This window comes from Drosophila serrata, unplaced genomic scaffold, assembly GCF_035046125.1.
Source record: "Drosophila serrata isolate PLE 108 unplaced genomic scaffold, ASM3504612v1 contig_382, whole genome shotgun sequence".
Taxonomy (NCBI): Eukaryota; Metazoa; Arthropoda; class Insecta; order Diptera; family Drosophilidae; genus Drosophila; species Drosophila serrata.
This window is the reverse complement of record NW_028257280.1, coordinates 4,435,663-4,458,330: the sequence shown is the minus strand read 5'-3', so window position 1 is coordinate 4,458,330 and position 22,668 is coordinate 4,435,663. Positions and strand designations below refer to the sequence as shown.

General features: G+C 44.4%; 3 protein-coding genes across 4 annotated transcripts; 1 reads left to right on the top strand and 2 right to left on the bottom strand.

The window, feature by feature from the left end:
• The first annotated feature begins 23 nt into the window (after positions 1–23).
• On the top strand, positions 24–2,594 carry LOC110186507 (WD repeat-containing protein 55 homolog). The gene is made up of 2 exons (XM_020955702.2): positions 24–601; positions 666–2,594. Exons 1-2 carry the CDS (start codon positions 594–596, stop codon positions 2,179–2,181), a joined length of 1,524 nt encoding a protein of 507 aa, XP_020811361.2. The 5' UTR covers positions 24–593; the 3' UTR covers positions 2,182–2,594.
• A 41-nt stretch (positions 2,595–2,635) lies between these two features.
• Positions 2,636–7,993, bottom strand: LOC110186568 (uncharacterized). Its single transcript, XM_020955776.2, has 6 exons — positions 7,737–7,993; positions 7,342–7,519; positions 5,871–7,285; positions 3,804–5,819; positions 3,613–3,737; positions 2,636–3,516 (listed from the first exon to the last, which is right to left on the bottom strand). Exons 2-6 carry the CDS (start codon positions 7,448–7,450, stop codon positions 3,345–3,347), a joined length of 3,837 nt encoding a protein of 1,278 aa, XP_020811435.2. The 5' UTR covers positions 7,451–7,519; positions 7,737–7,993; the 3' UTR covers positions 2,636–3,344.
• A 429-nt stretch (positions 7,994–8,422) lies between these two features.
• Lk6 (MAPK interacting serine/threonine Lk6 kinase) lies at positions 8,423–22,376 on the bottom strand. 2 transcript variants are annotated; one of them, XM_020956285.2, is made up of 6 exons: positions 21,372–22,376; positions 14,081–14,260; positions 13,508–14,019; positions 13,217–13,439; positions 12,947–13,154; positions 8,423–12,881 (listed from the first exon to the last, which is right to left on the bottom strand). In XM_020956285.2, exons 1-6 carry the CDS (start codon positions 21,493–21,495, stop codon positions 10,610–10,612), a joined length of 3,519 nt encoding a protein of 1,172 aa, XP_020811944.2. In that variant the 5' UTR covers positions 21,496–22,376; the 3' UTR covers positions 8,423–10,609. The 2 variants fall into 2 exon arrangements, with proteins under 2 accessions (XP_020811944.2, XP_020811945.2); XM_020956286.2 differs by lacking the exon at positions 21,372–22,376 and adding an exon at positions 17,382–18,285.
• Between the last annotated feature and the right edge of the window lie 292 nt (positions 22,377–22,668).

The following is a 22,668-nucleotide window of genomic DNA, read 5'->3' as shown; positions in this document are numbered from 1 at the left end:
ATATCTATATGCGTTGGTAAATTGTTCCCTTTTTTATACCATTGCAAGGTCTTATATTTTTAGACAGCAGCTTGAAAAGCAGTGAAGGAGTAATTTCTCACTCTATAATTCTTGATCAGCATCAGCAGGCGAGTCGATTTAGCCATCTCTGGCACAATACAAAATTATTTTTTTTAATTTAAATGAAGTATGCAGACTTATAAGCGTAACAAAAACTTGAATATGACAGCAATTGTCGAAAAAAATTCAAATAAAAATATCAATCAATATCGACCTAAAGAATCAGAATATTTCAAGCTTAATTATAATCGATTTCCGACTCTATTCTATAATAAAATTGTGAACTGAAAGAATTGCAACCCTTTGATTTAAACGTTTGTCCTTCCAAAAACAACATGTTTATTCCCCTAAAGTTGCCAGCACTGTGAAACGGCGCCCCCAGCTGTTATGTTAGGAGTTGCCGTATCCTCGCAACTCGTCGTCAACATGCTGTTTTCTTCTTCTTGTTCCCGTGGTATCCAAACAATTTCGAGCGTGGCGCAGTTAATAAATAAAATCAGCGCTTGATTACTGGATTTTGTGTAACTAATAGTATGCACACGTGAGTACTCCCCCGCCCTTTAAGGGTAGGAAGCCTTATTCCACTCCTGGCATCTATTTTGCAGACATAACAATTTCAAAACCCCCTCGGATGCTGACGAACTGGATGATCTGGACGAGGACATGGTAGTGGGTGTGATTGCCGAGATCGAGCAGGAGGTTCTTAACGAATCGGACAGCGACAACGACGAGTACGAGCTGGTGGAGATGGGTCCGCCAGAGCCAGACAACGATGGCGACAGCAGTTACGATGGCAACGAGAGCATCAGCAGCGATGGCAGCTTCGATCCGAACGCCGAGGACTCTGACTCGGACGACTCCATGGCGGCGGAGGAGGAGGCCGGTGGTAGTAGTACTGCTGCTGGGGGAGCAACTAGCGCCAAGCGCCGCAAGGACGACGATGGCTCTTCCAGTAGCAACAAGGAATCGGCGGAGGCATCAGTCCTCGAACTGGACGAGGACGATGAAACAGACGAAACAGTACGTGCCATTATAGCAGCCATAAAGAAGCCACGCAGCGCGCCGCCAGAGATCAAGCTGGAGGATTTTATTACAGATGTTTGTTTCCATCCAAGCCGCGACATCGTCGCGCTTGCCACGATCATTGGAGATGTGCATTTGTACGAGTACGCCAACGAAGGCAATAAGCTGTTACGCACCATCGAGGTGCATTCAAAGGCGTGTCGTGACGTGGAGTTCACCGAGGACGGGCGCTTTCTGCTCACCTGCTCCAAGGACAAGTGTGTGATGGTCACCGACATGGAGACGGAGAAGCTAAAGAAACTTTACGAAACGGCGCACGACGACGCCATCAATACCCTACACGTCCTGAATGAAAATCTCTTTGCCACCGGCGATGATGCGGGCACCGTCAAGTTGTGGGACCTACGCACTAAGAACGCCGTCTTCGAGCTTAAGGAACTCGAGGATCAGGTTACCCAGCTAATAAGCAATGACCAGAACAAGCTTCTGTTGGCCACAAGTGCCGATGGCTATCTAACAACCTTTAACATTGCGGCACGCAAGATGTACGTCCAGTCAGAGCCCTATGAGGAGGAGCTCAACTGCATGGGCATCTATCGTGGCGACTCCAAGCTAGTGGTTGGCACTTCCAAGGGCCGCCTGTACACCTACAACTGGGGCTATTTTGGTTTCCATTGCGATATGTATCCGGGCATCAAGAGCCCCATTAGCCTTATGATTCCCATAACAGATCGGATCGCCTGCGTGGCCGGCGAGGATGGTAACATCCGAGCATGTCACATCACTCCTTATCGCAATCTGGGCGTGGTTGGACAACACAACATGCCCATTGAATCGCTGGACGTGAACAGCAGTGGAGAGCTGCTGGCCTCCTCCTCGCACAACAACGACGTACGCTTTTGGAATGTGAAGTACTTTGAGGACTTTGGCGACATCAAGTACAATGACAAGCATAATGCTTACAAGGAGAAACGTCATAATCTGCCATCATCCAAGTGCACCAATGCATCCGACTTTTTCGCCGATTTGACCAAAGAGGATGGGGATGAGGAGACGGAAGCTAATGATCCTGGTGCCGGACCGAGCAGCTCAGCATAAAAAAATGCTTGGGTTTTCTCATGATCAGACAGAGATTTGTCCTGGACGGAGTTCAAGGAGTATTTTGAGAAGTTTCTGTAATTATACAAAGAAATCTAGATATATTTACATAGTTAAAGCATAAAAGTAAAAGTTTATAGGGGTTTCCTTTGAAGTTTTAACCAATAAGGTTAAAAAAAGGGAGTTCATATTTGCTTTCACCAGCCTCTAGGCAGATTCTTTGATCATCGACTAGAATTAATAATATGATGTTGACTTAAAGAAGCCTTTTAAAAACCAATTCTAGCTATAGATTTTAACATTTTTTCACGAAAGCTTAAACATACACCAAGTTGTATGTTTAAATTTCGCCAGTAATTGTTACCAATAGTAAATAATTAAATAAAAAAAAAAAACATTCACCACAATAAAAACCATATGTTTCCTTTCAATATGAAATAATAAGTTAAGTCCATTAATTTGATTAATTATTTATTCAATTTATAGTTTTTGTTGTCCTTGACAAGACATATGTATGTATTTATGACGAAAAATAAGACCAAGCTTAGGTTACTTAAAATAATTCAATTTTCTAGCTCAAGCTATGGAAAATTGCACAAAATTAAATCACTTATATATCATATGGCACAATATTGAGATGATGAGCAATAATTGGTAGAGATGTGACCTGAACCATTGGGGCATATTTTATTTGATTAAGTAATAAAATAAATCAATGCTCTTTATATAGACAATGGATTAAAATATTGTTGTTAATCGATAAAATGCATACAGAATAGGGAATAGGGAGTCTTATTATGTATTTCGTGGGTTAAGTAAAAATAAACAACAAGATTGGGCCAAATTAAAATTAATTTCTACAAATACTATAACAATACGGATTTATGAAATTCTTATCACAAGAATTTTGTTTCACAAAACATGGACACAATTTGTACACACACATATTCATATTATGTATAGGAAATAATTTGCCGGATCACTTATCATAAAATAGATATTAGAATTTAGCCAAACAAACTTGGCTTTTTGATATTTTCAAGGGTGGGTCAAACACACATCTTAAAAGTTTGGTTTTTGGGCTTCGTTCGATCCCTATTTCATGCCGGGACAAAGTCAGTCTAAGGGATTTGCTTTTACATAAAGATTCCATGCACACAATGTCATAAAGCGGCAGTGTTGGCGGCGGCATCGTTCACTCCGCTGGAGCTAGGCGCCAGCGCATCGTTGGCCATGTGCGTCTCGATGTCTACACGACAAATTGGGCAGTGCTTATTGGTTACCAGCCATTGATCCACGCAATCCGTGTGGAAGAGATGCATGCAGGGCAAGCGGCTGAAATGTGCAATGTAAAATATAATTTAATAAGCAATAGCGAGACCGTTTTCCTCGTAAAGGTTTGCATATTTTACAAGCTCTTTTATAACCTACCGCACATCGTTCTCGATCTCGAAGAGGGTCAGACAAATGGCACATTTCTCCGCATCCTCGTCCGTCTCACTGGGCCGGCGCACGCGTCTGTACTTATGCGGCAAGGTATTTCGTTCGATGGTTTCCTAAAATTGAACCAAAAGAACCATAAGAACATACGAACTTTATTAAAGTTGTCTGTGAACACTTACCAAGGTGGCCCCTCGATTAGGGCGTGGTGGTCCAATCAAAATACGAGATCCCAGAGATAGGGGCGTGGCTAGCCCGATTTCCAAATGAAGCGGTGAGTAGTGGTGGTGGAACATGTGATGGTGGATCGCTCGTTGACGCTGCAAGTGTTGCATAACCGGTGGCGATTGCTGGGCTTGTGGTTGCCCTTGTGGCTGGATCTGCACATGCCTGAAACCCGGTTGCTGAGTACCGCCGCCACCTGCAACTGATGTCGCCGGACTGCTGGGAGGTGCGGCAGCTTGTTGGGTCGGCGGCAGTGGAGCAGTAGCTGTAGCGGCATCGTACGGCGGATAGTAGGCGGGATCCAAGCTCGACACAGGTCCATTCCTTGCATGCACACAATTACAGATGCTGTGCAGGTAGCCGTTCCGTAATCTGCTCGTCAACAGCGAGGCATTTGAAGAGAGATCGATGGGCGTGGGCGTCATGTGCCGGCGATGCAACTCCTGCATGCTCTGCTGTCGATACCACAAGTTCTGATGCACCGGATATGGGGGAGCTGGTGTTAGCGAGGTGGCCACAATGGCACTAGCCCTGTGCGGCGGATGGATGTGGGCGTGCATCTGGTTCTGCGGCGCCTGGTGGCCCTGATGCGGCTGCGGCTGATAGTGCTGCCGATTGCTGTACGCCGCCTCCGATCTTCGCACGCTGAATGGCGGAGAACCACAGTATGGAATAGTGCTCCGGCCAGAGTACATTTCCAGCGGCGGTGGCGGTGATACTGAGGCTCCAAGAGTGACGCTCGATGCGGCTCCTGGAGGTGGTGGAATGATGGATTGTCGCTGCTGCTGATGATGTTGCAGCAGCTGTGGCTGGTGCTGGTGCTGCTGCTGCTGCTGTTGATGCACCATAGGTTGCGACACAGCGCGTATATCATCCTCCAATCCTCCTGCAGCTCCTTCATTGTGCGCCCTGGAGAGAAGTTCGCTGAAGGACTGCACCTGAGCTGCCGCAGCTGTGGCTGCCACGGCAGCAGCATTCAAAGCTCCGCTTAACGAGCTTCGGCTGCTTCCGCCTTGACCGCCCTGGTAGTGCGGATGCGGTAAGGAATGTGTGCTGGGTTGCATGCTGGGAGAGTACACTGCTTCCATCACGGTGGGCAGGGGTGTGATCGCGTAGTGGGGCACGTAATACGGATGATAGCGGTGATATACGTTCGCCGGACTGCTGCGCCTCTGTCGTGGTGTCTGCGATGATGTCTGGCCGCTTGAGGAGCTGCTCGATGTGGCCACTGCAGCTGCCGGTGCTCTCTGAGCCATGCGACTGTATGACTCGGCCGAAGAACTCTCTGGCAGGGTAGGTGGCGGTGGCTGTGGCGCCGGCAGCAACCAAAGAGGCGATTCTGCTATTGGCTGGAAGTAACGCTGCGGATCCATGCTGGAGCAGCGCGGTGGGTAAAAGTGAGCCGAATTGGGGTCCATCAGCTGGTCCAGCTCGTAGCTGTAGTTGTGATCCGTGATGGGAGGCCGGTCAGCCAGAGCACCGCTGTAGAAGGCAAAGGCCGAGGTGCCATCCGTGTTAGTGTCCGCCCTTCGATCTGTGCGGCGGGCATACGCTGGTAGGGAGTAGGCGTAATTGAAAAAGGGCCGTCGGTCATCATGCGTCTGCTCGCGGTTCAGTAATAGCTCATTTTGATCCCGATCCCGTTCTCGGTTATGTTCCCGGTTCGCTTCCGTTTCCGTTTCCCTCTCACGATTTACTTGCGTTTCGTTCGCAAGGCCGTCGTCATCGGAGGTCAGATCAATCGAAAGTATGGGCTCTCGGGTGGAGTGCACAAACACCACATCGTCATCGTCATCGTTAGAGTCCGATGACCAGTCGTCCAGCTGCAAGTCCGGAGCAGTCAGCACCGCGGCATCGCTGCCTCTGCCCGAGGAAGTGGACGGAAGATTGAGCAGTTCCGCGGACGAGTGGCTCTCCCTCGGCCTGCCCACATAGGTTATGACGCAGGATCCGTTGGCAGTCTGAGATAGGCTCTAAGGGGGAAGAAATAAGCACTAAGATTGATGGGGCTCGTGTTGACTCACCTGTTGGCTGGAACTGCCTCCCTGCTCTGCAAAGGTGCGATGCCTGCTTTTTCCTGGCTGAAAGGAATTGTATTTCAGAGACGAAAGCTTGGTAGAAGAGTTGGGCGGCGAACTTTCTGGAAGCTCCAAGCGTGGCTGTTTAGTTGGCGGTGCTGACTCGTCGCTGGGACGCATACGACCCCACACCATTCCAGGATTAGCCCGCGTGCTCTCCAGGCTGCACAAGGCCTGCCCAGGCTGCTGATCCTGCTGTTGCTGCTCCACCTGTTGTTGCCTTTCTTGTTCCTGCTCCGAGGTTGTGGAAGGATCGGCCTCATCAACGGATCTCTGACGCATCTGGGATCCATAGTCCACACTGCAGGTCGTGTGCGTGGCCGTGGAGCAGGAGGCTGCCGACATATAAGTGCTGTCCGGTGGGGCCCTTGTCCCGCACACATGCCGACTGCGACTGTTGTAGTAGTTGTGATCCCCATGCCCAACCTCCAGATCACAGGATACGCCACTACTGCTCCGTATGATTGTTACGGTAGGCTCCGCCGGCGGTGCCGTGTTATGCATACGTAGGTCCCAGCCATCGTCGCTGCTCTCGTTATCCGGCTCCATGACCCTCGTTCTACGATAAGAGAAATTGTCCACGCGCTGGCGCCTTGCCTGGGCACTTGTACTGGGCCTGGTATCCACATCGACGCCCCCTGAAGAAGACGAATTTGAGGCATCGCTGGAGCGGTTGGGCTTCTTCTTGTGTGCCTGTACGGCTGACGTGGTCGTCGTAGTGTTTGTCGTGCGCGTATTGGCGAATTGCACGTGCTCCGTGTCCGAAGCACTAGAGGTTACATCATCGTACACATTCGCCGCACTTGTCAAGGTCTCGAAGGAGCTGTTGCTCAGCTGCAGCTGCGAACTGGAGGGCAACTCGTATATTACCACTGCAGAAGCATCCATGGCATGCTCCTCCATGGCGCCCGCCGGCCAAGTTCCACTAATGGATGTCACCACATCGTCGCTAGCACTGTCGTCTCGCTCCAGCGTTAGGGTTTCAGTCTTTCGCCTGGTACGCTGTGGAACAGTGGGCGGTTGAGAAGCCACCGCCGTAGAGGAAGAGGGCAACTCTATGTACTGCGGCTCTTCCTGGGACAGGCTCTGAGTGGAGTCTGCAAAGCGGCTGCTACTAGCCAGCGATAACGATGGACATCGGCACAGTTCGCTCAGCGAGCTACACTTGTCGCAACGCCTAGCCTCAGCAGCAAACCCAGAGCTGTCCCCTTCGCCACGACGCGGGGCTACCAAGGCAGTGAACAAAGACTGCGGCGGCGGCGTCGAATGGGGCTCCTGGCCGGTTGGGAACGGTGTCATTAGCATATAGCTGCCGGACAGGGGGTCACGCGGCTGATCGTAGTACAACGAATACTGGGAATCTGCAAGGGGTCGACAGGATTAGGAATATCTAGAGCCTGAAGAAGAGTCATCTTACGCGTATCGTGGCTGGCCGGATTCGTGGGCACAATTCCGCCGTAAGACACCGCGGTGACCCGGGGTTGGTGGCGCATCTCCTCCTGCTGCTCATTCTCCAAGCTTTCCATACCTCTTTTTAAGTCGTGCTCCAAGCAAATGGCAAGCAAGTCTTGTCCGCACACATAGGGCAAAATGTGCTGAAAATGTATTTAAAAAAAATGAATATTAATTTATAAACTGAATTTGTGTGTCTGAAATATATACAAATCGAAACTGGCTTGCCCAAATATTCTTGGATATAACAAACTTAAATTTCGTGTCAAATTGTTCAATTAATCAATGAATAACAAAAACGAATCGGAAGCTCAAATTAAAGTTCAAAACCACAATTGTTTTTGCCTTACAAATACACACTTCTTTTGTCAGCAGAAACAACAGCAGCAGCACTGCTCCTCGAAACTTTTCATTGCCAACGGCTGGGAATCCCGATGTTCCCTGCGGGAAAACTCATGGCAGCCTTGAAGAGCGAAGGAGTGGACGTCGATTCCTGGTGGAAATAGTCCACCTGCTGCTTCTATTCTATGGTCTACAATAGTTGCAATTATTTTATTGCCCCTACAAATATCATAAAAAAAAGTTATATGGAGTTTTTAACAGCTTTTAAGTGAAAATACCTTAGTAAATTAAAGACATTTGTACATTTAAAGCTTTTCGCCCCACGGTCACACTGCCAATATTAATTATAGCTATCGATAATGAGTTCGATTTCGATTATTAAGCTTGTCTGCTATCCTCACCCGCAAATTCAAAACGCTGTTATCAAATCGAGTTTATTGTTTAAATATTTTTCATGTTTTAATTTAGTAAAACTATTTTAAAAGTTTTTAGTTATCACCTTTGCTTTAACTATAAATTATAACAGTACATATGCCTTACCCACTGTATGGTTGTTTCTCTGCTTTTTGGGCTTAGTTCACAGCCAAGAGGTATATTCGTTCGGTTCCAATTTAAAAACTACCCGAATGGAAACACCATTAGTCTTTTATAACTTTTATACAAACAGACATTCCATTTTCAACTCTGAAATAAAACCACTTTCGTTTAACATTTTATGTATTTTGCATTTTTATTGAGTTTTTATGTATAAAACAATATCTACTCTTCCTTTTATTGCGGGTTTCTATTCTTTTCTCTTGGCGTTTGTTTTTCTTTTTTTTAATTTTTTTTTTCAATTTTGTATAGCAATAATTTTAAAACAAATTGTTCTCATACAAACATTTAAATTGATGTAATCGATCAGTTTCTCAACTTTTAATTTGCAAATATTTTCCCTCCACGGTCTCTTACATTGGTGTTCACTCTCGAAAGCAGCGCTTCTAGTCACAGGTGTGTAACGACTTAAGTTTACCCGTTGGCTTTTATCGGACATTTTGCAAAAACCAAGGCTTTTGTTTGAGTGTAGTTGCTGCTTTTTTAAATTAACTCTTAGTTAAGTTTTGTTTTTTGTTTCGTTGCGAAACATTCCTCACAGTTTTACAAACAAAAACGAAAGCGATAGTTTCCATTTCTCAATATTTATCATCAGATATCATCAGTTTCAATGCAAATATATGATTGATTCTTTATAGGAATAGATTGCATGAATATAGTTTAAAATTATATGGACGCTGTCGTTTTTATATTGTTATCATTATTATTCCATGTTCAAAACTTTAACCGAACCCAAACCGATCTCTTCAAAAGCGATTTGAGCTAATTAATTTTGAACAATAGTTGTTTTTCATCATTTTAGTTTTTTTTTTTATGTTTTTCTTGATTTTCTTTCGTTTTTATGGAAGTTTTTTAGTACAAGTTGCTGTTGGTTGGAAAAATATAAGTATATTGGTGTGTGTATATGCACTTGACATTGGTTTCGTGGGACGTAAACAAACAAAGACTGTGTGGAAAATGTTACATTTTTCATTTCTGGCGGTTCTTGTTGTTGATGGCACAGCGTCATTTGATAGATAGATTTTTCTTCAGGTGCATTTACATTTACATGTTATATCACAATTTTTATAAATATTATAAGTGTTGTGTTGTGTTTGTATATTTAACAAAATTGCATGTTTTCCTTCTCATTTACGCCCATCCCAAATAAAAACTTGAGCAACTTGCAATGTCAAGAGAGTACTTAGCTTTGCCCAGTGTGTGTGTATAGTGCCAAAGACCATATAATAACTCGATGAGTAACGCCACTCACTTTTTGAGCCGGCTCCAAGTTCTATTGAAATTTAACTCAAAAGCCAAAGAGTGAGGGAGTGCTCTATTCATAATTATAATGCCTTTGGTAGGGCAGTGTTAGTGTCAGAGTTTGTGGGAAGTTGGTCTTAAAAAATATATATTTTTCAACAGGGTTTTGGAAAAAATTAACTGATGATCACGAGAGGATCAGGTATTTAACAGAAATAAGCACTAGCACACGCTTTACTTCTCAGTTTGGCTTATGACTAAGAAAATTTCCGTTAAAAAACTGAACACACAGGACACCCAATTTAAGTATAACTTTCGGTTCAAACAAAATCTCGCGAGACACTCGATATTTTCAATTGATTTCATATAAGCTAAACTTATTGCGCTTTTCTCCTTATAACAATTTTTGTCATGAGAAATAAAAACATATTAGACAAATTTCTGTAACAATTTTGTTGTACATTTTGGTTAATTCGGTCGGTGATAATTTCGACTCGGGATGCATGCATTAATTTGGGGATTACTTAGGATTTGATATCGCCAAATAACAAAAACAGAATAGTCTATTGGGGTATTTTTATGCATCGCTTGATCTCAAACACTCTTCGTATTCGTTTTTATTTTTCATAATAAAAAATTATAGTGCAATATAAATTACAATTTTTTCGAATCTTTTTTATAAAAAAAGGTATTTGTTTTATGTTGTTTTTCATCTCGAACGACTGTTTGGCTTTTCTCAAAACAGCGTAGACACTTGCCACTCTCACTTCCTGCCTGTCTTTCTCTGTCTCTGTTTTAACACCTCTCTACATTGATTTTTGTGTTTTTTTGTTAGCTTTTTTTTGTTTTTTTTTTTATTTTTTTTTGTTGCTGTTAACTCTGTTTGCATTGGCGGAATTAATAGAATTTTTAAATAGTTTCAAGTTTACTTTTGTGGGAGACGTAATATTTCACCAAGAAATGAATCATATAAGTGGAAAGTTGGTTTTCATCAGAGAATGTGCGTGAAAAACAGAGTTTTCTGCCCAAGTGCAGGAGGACTGACTTCACACTCACTAGCCACTTGCTGTGGCCGGCTCGCAATACTCGGACAGATCGTTGGCCCGCTGTTGCTGGCGCAGGCGTCGCTGGAGCAGCACACTCTCGCTGGGCGGCGACAAGCCGATTCGCATGTCAGGCAGCTCCTCCAACAGCTGGGCCGCCTGCAGGTGGGCGAAGCGACCGCTGCCAATCCGTGGCTGCTGCTGAGCTCGCTGAGCAGTCGAACGATTGTTCTGCTGCTGCAAAGGCGGCGGTTGATTCATTCCACATTGGGGGGCGTAGACGCAATCCTGTCGCCAATTGCGGATCGTCGACTGCTCATCGGAAGGCGGGGATCCCCCGCTGCCGCTGCCACTTCCGCTGCTCCCAGCACTGTTGTGCCTCTGAGGCAGCAGCTTTTGAGGCGGCTGCATTGGCATCTGCATGGGAGCCACCTTGTAGCCAGCGGCACCGCCGCTGTGCGAAAAGCTGCCCAGATAATTGCGTTGCTGGTTGCCATAGTGCCCACCGCCGCCTCCAGTGCTGAAGGGCGGACGGTACTTGCGGTAGCTCGCTGCCGGCTGCTGCTCCTGCGAATGATGTGTACGATAGCGCCAGTTCTCGGTCTGCTGTCTGGGAGAAGATGTTGCTGCATCCGATGGCTGGTAGCGCGGTACAGTGTACCTATTATTATGCTGCTGTCGCTGCTTCCTAGTGTAGGCATTGGACATGGAGTGCTGTGACTGCTTGCGTGGCTCATGCTGCTCCATCCCCACTTCGTCGTACTCGTCGTCCTCCTCATCGATGTCGGCATCCTCATCGTTCTGATATGCATCGACGGCAAAGTAAACACTACGGCCGGGCTTGCTTTGGCCGGTGGCCTGGGTTTGGGTTAGGGTTGGCTTCTTCTCATCCATTTCCATATCCAGCTCTGCCGCCTTGCCAAAAGTCGTTCGCATTGTTGTCCCCTCAGCCACAGTGGTTGGTTTGATCGCGTTCGAATCATCTTCTAGGTTATCGGTTGGTGGGCGTTTTGCTGATGCTGCTGCTGGTGTTGTTGCTGCTGCTGCTGTTGCTGGCACTGCCGCTGAGTTGACAACAATATTTGCAGTCTCATAAATTTCAGGTAGCTTTTCTTTTAAATCACTAATACTATCCAATAGTTTAACATCATCATCATCATTATCTGCATCGCCAGTTTGCCAGTTGTTAATGTGTGTCGTAGTCGTAGTAACTGGTGTATGCTGCTGGTTATTATCGGTGATGGTAGTAGCACTAATATCACTTGATGGTCCTTGCTTCTTAGCCCCATCAACATCATCATCATCCTGCTGCTTGATCTCTTCTATATCCTTCTGCTTCTGCTTCTGATTCTCCTCCTCCTCCTGCGCATTCTTGCGCATTGTGGTGAGCTTAGCAAATTCGCTTTGCTGGGTTGTTTCCTCCATATCCATATTATCGATAAGTTCCTCCTTTCCATACCCACCGTTATCCTGCTGTGGCTTCGAATCCTCCACGTTGGCTTCGCCAACTTGTTCCACGTTAGCTTTCAATTGCTTTAGATTGTCGGCTGGTCGCTTCTCATTTTCCTCCTCCTGGTCCTGAACGTTTTGCTTCTCAACGTTCTCGTTCTCCTCCTCCTCTTCGGCTATGTCGTCGACGCGTTGCTGCTTCTCATAAAGATAGTCATCACCCTCGTCCTCGTCCAACTCACGCCAATAATGCTTATAGTGCTGATAGTCCTCGCTCTCTCCATCCTCCTCCTCCTCCAGATCGTCGCCCTCGCTGCCGCTCTCGCGCCTCGCATACCTATTCTCGCCTAGCGCCTCCTGCTGCTGTTGCAGTTCCCGTTGCTGCTGATACTGCCTCGTCGATTTGGCCCACTCGTCGTCCTCATCATCGATCCGACCAAATGCCTCCAGAGCTTCGTCGTCGTCATCCTCCTCGTGAACGTTGAGGGTCTTGAAGCCTCCGCTATTTGGATAAATTGCCGAAGCATTGCGAGAGGCATTCCTGGAAGACTGACGGCTACTGGCACGCTGGCCATGCATCGATGATACGCGTCCGCCGTAGCTGGACAGCGAGGTAGCGGGATTGCGCTGAGAGCGATTGCGAGTGTAATGAGCTGGCGGCTTCGGATTGTAGTTCTCATCGCTGTAGGCATCCATGTACGCCTGCGATGGCTGATAGATGTTCGGGCGCTCCTTCATATAGTCGTAGCGCATAGAGAAATGCTGCAAGACCACTCGTTTTACTGCCATGGCCGATTCGGCAAACTGAGAGATTTCCCTCGCCGACTGATGGTTGCTGCAAATGGTATGAAAATCAATTATTAATCCTGTTTTTGGAAAACTAATCATCAGGTCACCTACCGTCGGATGTTGGCTGGAGTTTGCAGAGCCTTGTGGCGGCTCGTTTGCTTGGCCTTCGGCTCGTGTTCGCTGGCACGAATCCAGGTGTGGTTCAACACCGCCTCAGCACTGAGGCGATCCGAGGCCTGTTTGACGAGCAAATTGCAAATAAGATCCTTGGCCTCATCGCTAACATCGTGCCATTCGGCCTCCGGAAAGGAAAAGTGTCCTAAACAGGGGAAAAACATTCTTAGTTGTTTAAATAAAAGGTAGAAGTTTTAAAGAGGTCACCTTCTTGAATGGACTCGAAAAGCAGCTCCTGGCACGTGCGACAGTTCTCACCGCGATTCCATCCGCAATCCTCGCCACAATTGCCCGAGAATGGCGGATAGCCACACAGCAGGATGTATGCAATGACTCCCAGGGACCATAGATCACACCTCTTATCGTAGTAGTGAGCCTCACCCACAAACAAGTCAACCACTTCAGGGGCCATGAATTCGGCACTTCCAACCTAAAGCGAAAGTGGTTCGAATAAGTCTTGCTTGCCCGTCACTTCATTTATCATTATTTCCGACTTACCGGTGTCAGTAGCTGGGGAGTGGCTGCCGGCGAGGATATATCCGTGGTGAACTTAATTCCCGAACCCAGATCAAAGTCGCAAATCTTGATCGGGCACAGCGAGTCCGTCTTGACGCACAGAATATTCTCCGGCTTGAGATCACGATGGGCGATGCCCTTCTTGTGCAAGAAATCCAGACCGGAGGCGATCTCCTTGATTATCTGCGAAGCCTCGTGCTCGGAGAAGCAGATGTGCTCCTGAATGCGCGTCAGCAGGGGACCGCCGTTGATTTTCTCAAACACCAGGTAAAACTTCTCGTCATCCTCGAAAAACTCAATCAGTTGCAAGATGCCCGGGTGGCCCTGGCAGTGATGGAATGTCTCCACTTCGCGAAAGACACGAGCACGCGCATGCCCCGGTATCTTATCGATCACCTTCACGGCGTACTCCAGATCGGTGTAGATGTTGACGCACGTCTGGACCGATGCATAGGCGCCCTCACCCAGAATCTCGCCGGTCAGCTTATACAGCTCTAAAAGGACAAACCAGATAATGCACCTGAAGGACTATTCCTATCTGACCCGCAAACTTACCTTGGAACGTTGAGGAATGCAAAGAGGAACTGATGCGTTTCTTTCGCCTCTTCTTCTGCATCTCCTCCTTATGCCGGTTGAGCTCAGCCTGCCGCTCCACTTCGGTCATATTGGGCGCTTCGCTCGACTCATTGCCCGACACATCCTCGCTGCTGTAGCGCGTCAGCTCATTCTGCCCGTCTGCAAGAATTAATTAATAAAAGTAAAGTTAGTAAAGAGATATTGAGTACCCATGTCAAGATCCTGCAACTCCAACTTTCGGCTTAATATTAAATTACAGGCAATCCCTTAGAGAGCCTAAGAGACTTCCGATCGACCGGCAATCGTGCGAGTTTCGCACTTTTATCAAATTCGCTCTCCACATTTCCATGCCTATTTTTTGCAACATTTATCAATGCATATAAAAAATAATGAGGGAATTGAAAATAAGAAATAATACGCGTACTTTTCAACAACTGCGTAGAAGGCAAATCGCGTGTCGTAAACAAGTCGTCGTCACACTTGTGCATAAATATGTAAAAATACAAATAATGTGTAAATAAAACACAGTCGTAGCAAACGGCGTCGGTAGCAAACTTCTGTGTGGAATTATACAGAGCTAGGGCTGCGACTGGGAGCTAATCCAAAGCCAAGTCTAAAGATCAGAGGAGATGGAGTGAGAGGCGGGGACTGTGGTGATCAGGTTGATTGGGTGTGTGCCTGTTCTTTAATTGTTGTCAATAGCTGGGTGACTATATATAATGCCCACAGCGGCTGCACTTTCAGCGATATCTGTGCAATGATCAGCTATAGTCGACCGTAGTCGTAATCAACTTGGAGGCACGTCGTATTGCAAATACATACTTAGTGTCGCCTTTGTGCAGAGCAATAACAGAGAGGCAACTACAGTGAATATTGGTTAGAAATCGGTTGGGTTTTATACTTCCTACCCTTTGATTAATATAAGCACGAGTAGTCCATGTAAATGAACTACAAGTCCAACAATTTTCCTTAATTTTTATCCACTTTATGGAAAAAGGAAAATAACGATTGGGAGGTCTATAAAATCTTCACTGCTTATCAGAAGTAGTTGCAGTTGTATCACTTGACTCTGCAACAAGTCGTTGCCCCGTAGGATCCAATCCAATATGAAAAAAATTAAAAGATTGTCGTCAAAGTGTCGTCCAATTTATACAATCGACCCCTTCCGTCAGCTCCGCCCCCGTTTTGTTTTTCTGGTCTAAATTTAAAATTTGGCCTATTTATTGGTCAGCTTTAATTGTTATCAATTGCGTAAATAAATGCAAAGGCAGCGAAGAGACGCATGTTTCTCGCATTTCTCTTGTTTATCCAATGGCCGGTCGGTCGGTCGGTCTCCTCTCCGACGTCTTTCGAAGAATATTCTGCGCATTTAATTATGATTTTTCGCCGACTCATTTCATTTTGTTGGATAGAATGGATGTATGTATGAATTCTTATACAAATTGCATAAAAATAATAATTGCCGCAGTTCCGGCGTATTGTTTTTGACATGTGTTTAGTTTGGTTCGACGGTGTCTACGTAATCCAAATCATCCGATCCGATCCCTTCAGATGTCACGGCGATAAGGAGCCGATGATGACGACAATTGGCTTGGCTTGAAAACCCTTAAGCTGTTTCATCAGCGGTTCTAGTTCTAGCCAGAACAAACTCATGTCGAAAGAGTAAGAATAATTGCTGCCGGCCGGCATTTTGTTTTTTACACATATATATCTTATGCTATTAAGATTGATTACAATATTATAATTCAGTTTTCTTATAGCAAATAATAGATATAGATATAGATATAATAGATAATAATAAAAAAGCAATTTAATTCCTTAATAAAATAATATATGGTTCTTTAAAAAATACAAACAATTGTTAAACTATCAAAATTAAGCCGTGAGAAAGGTAAAGGTTACTTGTTAGCAACCTAACGGAGTTGAGGGTCTTTTAGAATAAACATTTCGGAACATACACACATCCACAGGTGCAGAGGAGAAGCTGATAACGCAAAGCAGAAGGCAAAACAAGAAACTAAAGAGTCTAGGCGAAATAAAAACCTTGAGAATTTTGGAGCACAAACACAATCGAAGGCTCTCAGCTCGGTGCCATAATAAGTAATTAAATTGGTCTAGGTAGGAAACAGCAAAAATAAGGTGGCTGCGATTAGCGAATAAACAAAAGGCCGATAAGAGGAGCATACTACGCAAAAAGCGAGAAAACCAAAAAGGTTTGCTTTTGGCACTTTACTTTGCCCATTTCAATTCCAATTCAAATTTAAAGCGCAAAGCAAAAATGAAAGAAACAACATGCGGTCGCACATGAAGAGCTTTTAGTAAATAGAGAGAGACACGGAGAGAGAATGTGGAAAAGACGGAAGGCAGATAAGGTATATCTCCCCATTCCCTTCCGTCACACACACTCTCTTTCTCTCTCTGTCTTCCTCTTTGTGGGGGTATTACTTCATGGCAGGGTGAAAGTGTAAAGGGGCCCACAAGCCCAATAAATTGCCAATTAGCAGCCCTCAGAATCTGCAAATCTGTGACGTCAGCCGCTACTCATGGCTGCTTTTTAGTTTATACAATATTTTGCAAATATTATTGCATATGTACATATATAAAATTGTTTTTAAAAGTAAGTCGCATGAAATTTAGTTTTTAAATAATTTGTATACGAAAAATCTGGAAAGTGGAAAGAAGAAAGAACAGTTCTGTTCAATCGCCCTCTTCTTTTTGCGCCACCTTCCATATATGCCAGCATGAATTCACGGGCAGAAACACTCACACATATGTATGTATGCGTGCATACACAAGACACACATACATCCGCTATGGGAACGCGTGTGTTTGTGTTGTAAAGAAGCAGAAAATTATTGCGCAGCAAATGAAATTGTAAAAGCAAAAAAAATGTATGAAAATGGGGAAAGGAATGACAAAATACATACAATGAAATGAAATTAAATTGAAGAATAACCATCTGGTGTTTATTATGCATTTTTGTGGGAGGCAAATGGCCAAGGTCGACTTTTGTAGTAAGTAGTTTACCGTTGTAAGCAACACTATCTTGCTGGTAATTAAACTAGGTTTGTTTAAACAAACGTGTACAATTTTATTCGATATAGTAATAGAGATACAGCGGAAAAACTTGCTCGAACAAAAACAAAATGCAAAAACCGGCATTTCGAAATGCACACACACGTGCACCTGCCTGTGGGTGTGTAGCTTTGTTCGTGTGCGAATGTTCTCTCATCTAAATCCTAGACATTTTCCGTCTTGTTCTAGTTGTTTTTGTATTTACCCAACATGTTTGCTGCTGCTGCTGCTGTATTCGCCTTTTAATCGCAACGCAATTTGTCTAAGCAACGCCCGTTCTGCTTCTTATTGTTCTACTAGGCGGCACGTTTTTGCAATGCGTAGATAAAACTGCTCCACCGTCGAAATAAATATTGCTCAGTAGTTTCAGCTTTAGTTTAATTTGTTTTCTGTTTTTGTGGGCTAATTTTAACCCGATTCCGGTTGGATCATCTTTGTAAACACTTCCTTTTTGTGCAGATATCAATCCACCAAAAAGAGAACACTCCAAACGTTGAATGGAGATGTGGAAGCACACGGAAAAATTTCTGATTGACTGGCCCGGGGTATTGCGATTCGAAATGGACGCGTGTGTATTTAATTAGTTGATATACCGGCCGGCGACTATGGAAAATTCGGGTGGCATGCGGCGAAAAACCAATTGGCCAAAATAGTGAATTTAAAAGAAATGAGGGAAAACACGGACAAACTTAGCGGACCTAGCGCCAACGAGGAAAGAATCAAATACACGCGCCCGCTTTCGAGCGACGAAAACCGAAAAACTACCGCCGCGCGAGACCTATCAAGAAAGAGAGCCAAGAGCGGGTGGTTGAGCAAAAGAGCCGGAGTAGCCGCAACGAGAGCGAGAGTTTTTGTAACAAATACATATGAACATACAGTGGCGGTCAAGCCAATAGTTGTTCAAACCAGGACACTTGAATTAGAATTATTGCCTTAAATGAAATTAATTTTTTTTTTTTTAATTTTGTAGAGGTACATAAAAAAAGATTATTATTTAAAATGTCCTAAAGTGTTTTTTAGCAGCGAGCTCTGGAGATGAATGTTCATTTAAATGCAATTTTTTAAAATCCAGCGAATTCCAACAGATGCTTTTATCAGGATGACCGGTACTATACGTACATACATATGTAAATATGTAAGATCACACGTGCAAAAGAGCGAGAATGAAAGATTAGCAAAAAAGACACATAACCAGCTGAATAATTGGAAATGCTGAACCAGAAATATTGTTCAGCTTAGGACAGTTATGACAATATCCCGACCTTTTAATTACAAAACAAAATTAAATTTAGCCCGGAAGAAAAAAAGCTTCTGACTGCAAAAATCCGGTTTGAAATTAAAAACGAAGCCATTACCGGCGATATTTATTCATCGATTCGATATTAATTCATATAGCCAAGAAAAAAAACAAAACGCATTAGCTTCGCTTTGCCGATTTAATCGAATTCTTTGCTGTTGAAGAAGGTAAATACAAATACTAGTGACTAGTTTACGCCGGATCAACATATGGGGGCAGCCGATACCGATTTCAATACCTGCACCCATACCGATACCTGTGTGATAACAAGGTGGCGAATAAGCCCACGCACACACACACACCGAGTGTGCGGAAAGAGAGCAGAGATAGAGCCACATCATTGATTTGGACCCAGAACCCGTTTTGCCAAGAAGTAGCTTTGTGGTTGTGGCCGCAGCAAGCAAAACAAAAACAGCAACAGGAAAAACAATAACAAAGCGACAGCCCGAGTGGCAAGAAAGCTACTTAAGAGAGTCGCACTGGAAGAGACCGGTGCGAAAGAGAGTACAAACTTACATGATGCAATGCCGAATGCTGTGTGCCATGTAATAATTTAAATTCATTAAGCTCCTGCAAAAAGAGAAGACGAGCAAGCCCCACCGCTGCTTTTGTACGCTTTGGAGTGTGAGTGCGATGCCAAATCTCACGTAGGCCTCGAATGTGGGGAGGGGAGATGGGCTTCGAGAAGCGAAAGAAAGAGACGAACAGACAGGCACACTAACACAAACGGAGCATGGAAGGTGGTGTGATGTCGGCGAGTTTTGCTCAAAAGCAAACAAGTGGAAAGGGCAAACAGCAAAACAGAAACAAAAACAAAAACAAAAGCTTTATTTTACTAGCATTGTTTTCGTTTTTTGCTTAAGTAAACAAGCGCCTGGGTTTCAGCTGACGGGTTTTTTTTATCGGTTTGCTGGGACGGCATTGCCAAAGCTAAAAAATAAATTTCTCTCGCAGGGCTTTTGCAGGAGAGTGGGTGAGATAGAGAGAGAAGAGATGATTTGCCTTTGTGAATGTGAGGCTGCACGTAGGCACTAGCTGTCCTCGAAAACGACAAGATAGAATGGAAAACTTCGTGATAATAGTTCTAGAAAACATGCCCAGCTATCAGACTCTAATTAACACATTTTTTCCCTTAGCTGATTGGTGTAATATGTAACGAAAATGTATTTCTTTGGATCTCTTGCATGTGCAACTGTAATCTTCTCCAGAAAGACGACTTAATGGGAGCATTCACACATACGTGTGGGAGGCAGCCGCTCTCATCGCTGCCTCCGCTTTCGCACGTTCGTTCGGTGCTGCTGTGCTGCGTTTTTTGTTCGTCCGCTTTGGCTCGTCGTTCTATTTTGGGCTGCAACAAACGTCACCAAGTGCAATAAACGTCATGAAGGTTATATGTGGCTGCAGCTTTGGAAGTTTGTTCACATTTCGCTGTTCGATGCATTTGGAGCCGAGCGAATGAACACGAACACAAATACCAGTGCATGCCGCTCAATCGATCAGCTCGTGACTCATTTTTCCATTTCCATTAATTGTCCGCACACGCTCAATTTCTCGGTTAGCTAGCAGAGATACTCGTGTCGTCTCACTCGCTTTGTTCCACCTCTGGCAGCTGTTGTTCTCCTCCCACCAACGGTAACGGGTTGTTTGGGAGGAAAATAACAGGAAGCATGTGAGCCTTTCTCTCAGCTCAGAGAATCGAAGCCAGGAATACCCTTGCGGGTAAAATAATACCAATAGGAATAAGTATTGTTTAAGAGGTTTTTTAGTTATTGAATAGAACTGACCAGCGATATAGACTGGATTTAAAAAAAGTTTGTTTTTATTGATTGTTTTCAATATTGCTTATAGCAAAAACCTTTACAACAACTATAACTTATGTACCGTTTTATGAAATTTGTGCAACAAATCCAGCATTAGACAATTTTTGGTTATTTGCGTTTGACTCATACACGTACTAAGTCTATAAACAGATAAGTATTCATATATCTGGTTTTACTTTGTGATTCAGATAAGAAATATGTAAACTTTAAACGTTCCAAACAACAAGGAGCAGAGAACCGATGCTGGAATACCCTTTTAAGTGGAACAAACACATTACAGTAAATGGTCGGTCGCACATTCGTCGCATGATGCAATGTGTGCTTCTCTTGGCAAAACAAAACAACTGTAAACAGCCAGTGGATGAATGGGGGCGGGGGATTAGCCGACCAACTGACCGATAGACAGACAGACAGCATGCATGTTCTAGAACTTTATGTGACGTCAAGGAAATACACTAGTACACTAGCAGGGCGGCACTCTATATGCGCCAGTCAATGCTCCCAATTTCGGCCGATTGATTAGCAAGGGTAAACGAAAGTTTTGCTAGCTTGAGCTCTACAGAGAACGAGAATGGCGAGGCGTGGCTATGGGGGAGGTAGAGCAATGCCCCCTTTAACCCATTAAATACAGATCCCAAATCGATTTACGAGAGTGGAAAGTTTCTTAATAAACTGTAAGTACCTTATTGCAAGTTAAGACTGTATCATTAATGTACTGGTGCATTTTTAAACATTAAAAGTTTGTGCCAAAACATATTTAATGATTCACAAAACGTGTGAATCAATTTATTCAAAAAAAAAGTTCTCTTTGGGTATTCGGGTTAATCTTTCAGATAAAGATACTTATTTACCATCTACAATATACTATATACAATATATATTTTTCTTATCATTGTTTGTCAGGTCTATAAAAGAAGCAAGTTGTGTTCTATGATTCCTACTAATTTAATGGCAAGCTGTGCTTCGAATTCAGTAAACTTCTGAAGTAGTAACATTCTTGCTGGGAAAATTACACTATCCTTCAGTCTGGTTCCACAGCCAGACATTTTTCTACGCAATGGGTTAAACGCTCGCTCACCTGACTGACTGCAGCTGTCGCTGCGTATGCCGCTGTCTCCAGAACCTCGGGGGTTGTTGTTGCCGTTGTTGTTGGCGGCAGAGGCAGCTGCTGTGCTGGATTTCTGCTCCTCCAGCTCCACCATGTTGCTGTTGCTGTTGGTTCCGGACGCGATTAGACGGAGAGACCAGACTGGAAAGGGTCTTGGTTTTCAGTTACGTTTACGCCGCGGGGCCAGCTGCAATGCGTAGTGCAACAAATGAGAGCCCACGTATCGCCTCGGTCTCTCGCGCTCTCTCAGCTCTATCTCTTTCGCTTCAGCTCATTCAAAATGGTGGCCGCCTATGGGATGATGTTTTTTCTTCTTTTTAATCCAATTGACAAGAAATACGGCGCTGCTACTGCTGCTGTTGTTGGTTAATTTGATTCGATTCTGGTATCCGTTTATCTAATTCAGTTTTTCGTTGGTCAAGTTTGGTGGTTGAGTCGTCGTTGGTGTCCCTGTGGTTGGTGTTGTTTTCGTTCGCTGATTTCTCTCATCACATCGGCATCACGGGCAAAAGCGCAAGCAAAAAATTTGGGTTTATTTATTCCTCTCTTTGACTCCGTTTAATTTTCTGCGCTCTTTTCGCGTTTCACCTTTGTGGCTTGGGCTGTGCAGTAGTGTTGTTGCTGTATTTGTAGTTGTAGTTGTGGTTGTGGTGATGCAGGGGATTCTATTTTTTCTTCTCTTTTGTTGGATGCGAATCGCTGTGGTGTTTCTGCAGGAAGTGGCTGAGGCTGTGGTGGTGTTGTGGGTCCTGGTCGTTGTTAAAATTTCCTCTGCTGATTACAACACAAAAAAAATCGCTGAAATAGCGGACAAAAGCCGTTTTCTTTGCGTATTTCGCTTTAAGTTTCTTTCCCAGCTACCGATCCATTTTCAATTTTCGAAGATGATTCCGACGAATGACGTACATTTCGCCAGCCACTCGGGAGGAAATCGCAGGGTCTATCGATTAATTTATATCGAATACAATCGAGTGTGCGATGACCCATTTTTGTACCACCGATTATGAATAATATTGGTGCCTGACTTTGATAAAATAAAAAAAATTGTGGATTAAGACGTATGTAAAAAGTGGAAAAGAATGTTATTCATTTTTAAAATGTTATATCAAGGACACTAGACAGAAACCCACGTAAAGCCTGTAGAGAGCTTGTAATTTCCTTATCGATTATTTTAGAGTATGGGTGGGAAACTTCGCTTATTGAACATTTAAAATGCTGTTTTCTGTTAAAAAAGATAATTATTTAGAAAAATATGATAAGCCTTTAT

Coding starts and splice junctions, on each gene's coding strand:
- Lk6 (XM_020956285.2), bottom strand. CDS start 21,495: ATGGTGGAGCTGGAGGAGCAGAAATCCAGCACAGCAGCTGCCTCTGCC. Junction 14,020..14,080: donor GCATTCCTCAACGTTCCAAG/GTAAGTTTGCGG, acceptor TTGTCCTTTTAG/AGCTGTATAAGCTGACCGGC. Junction 13,155..13,216: donor TTTCGAGTCCATTCAAGAAG/GTGACCTCTTTA, acceptor TCCCCTGTTTAG/GACACTTTTCCTTTCCGGAG.
- LOC110186568 (XM_020955776.2), bottom strand. CDS start 7,450: ATGGAAAGCTTGGAGAATGAGCAGCAGGAGGAGATGCGCCACCAACCC. Junction 5,820..5,870: donor GAGGCAGTTCCAGCCAACAG/GTGAGTCAACAC, acceptor CTTCCCCCTTAG/AGCCTATCTCAGACTGCCAA. Junction 3,738..3,803: donor CTAATCGAGGGGCCACCTTG/GTAAGTGTTCAC, acceptor GTTCAATTTTAG/GAAACCATCGAACGAAATAC.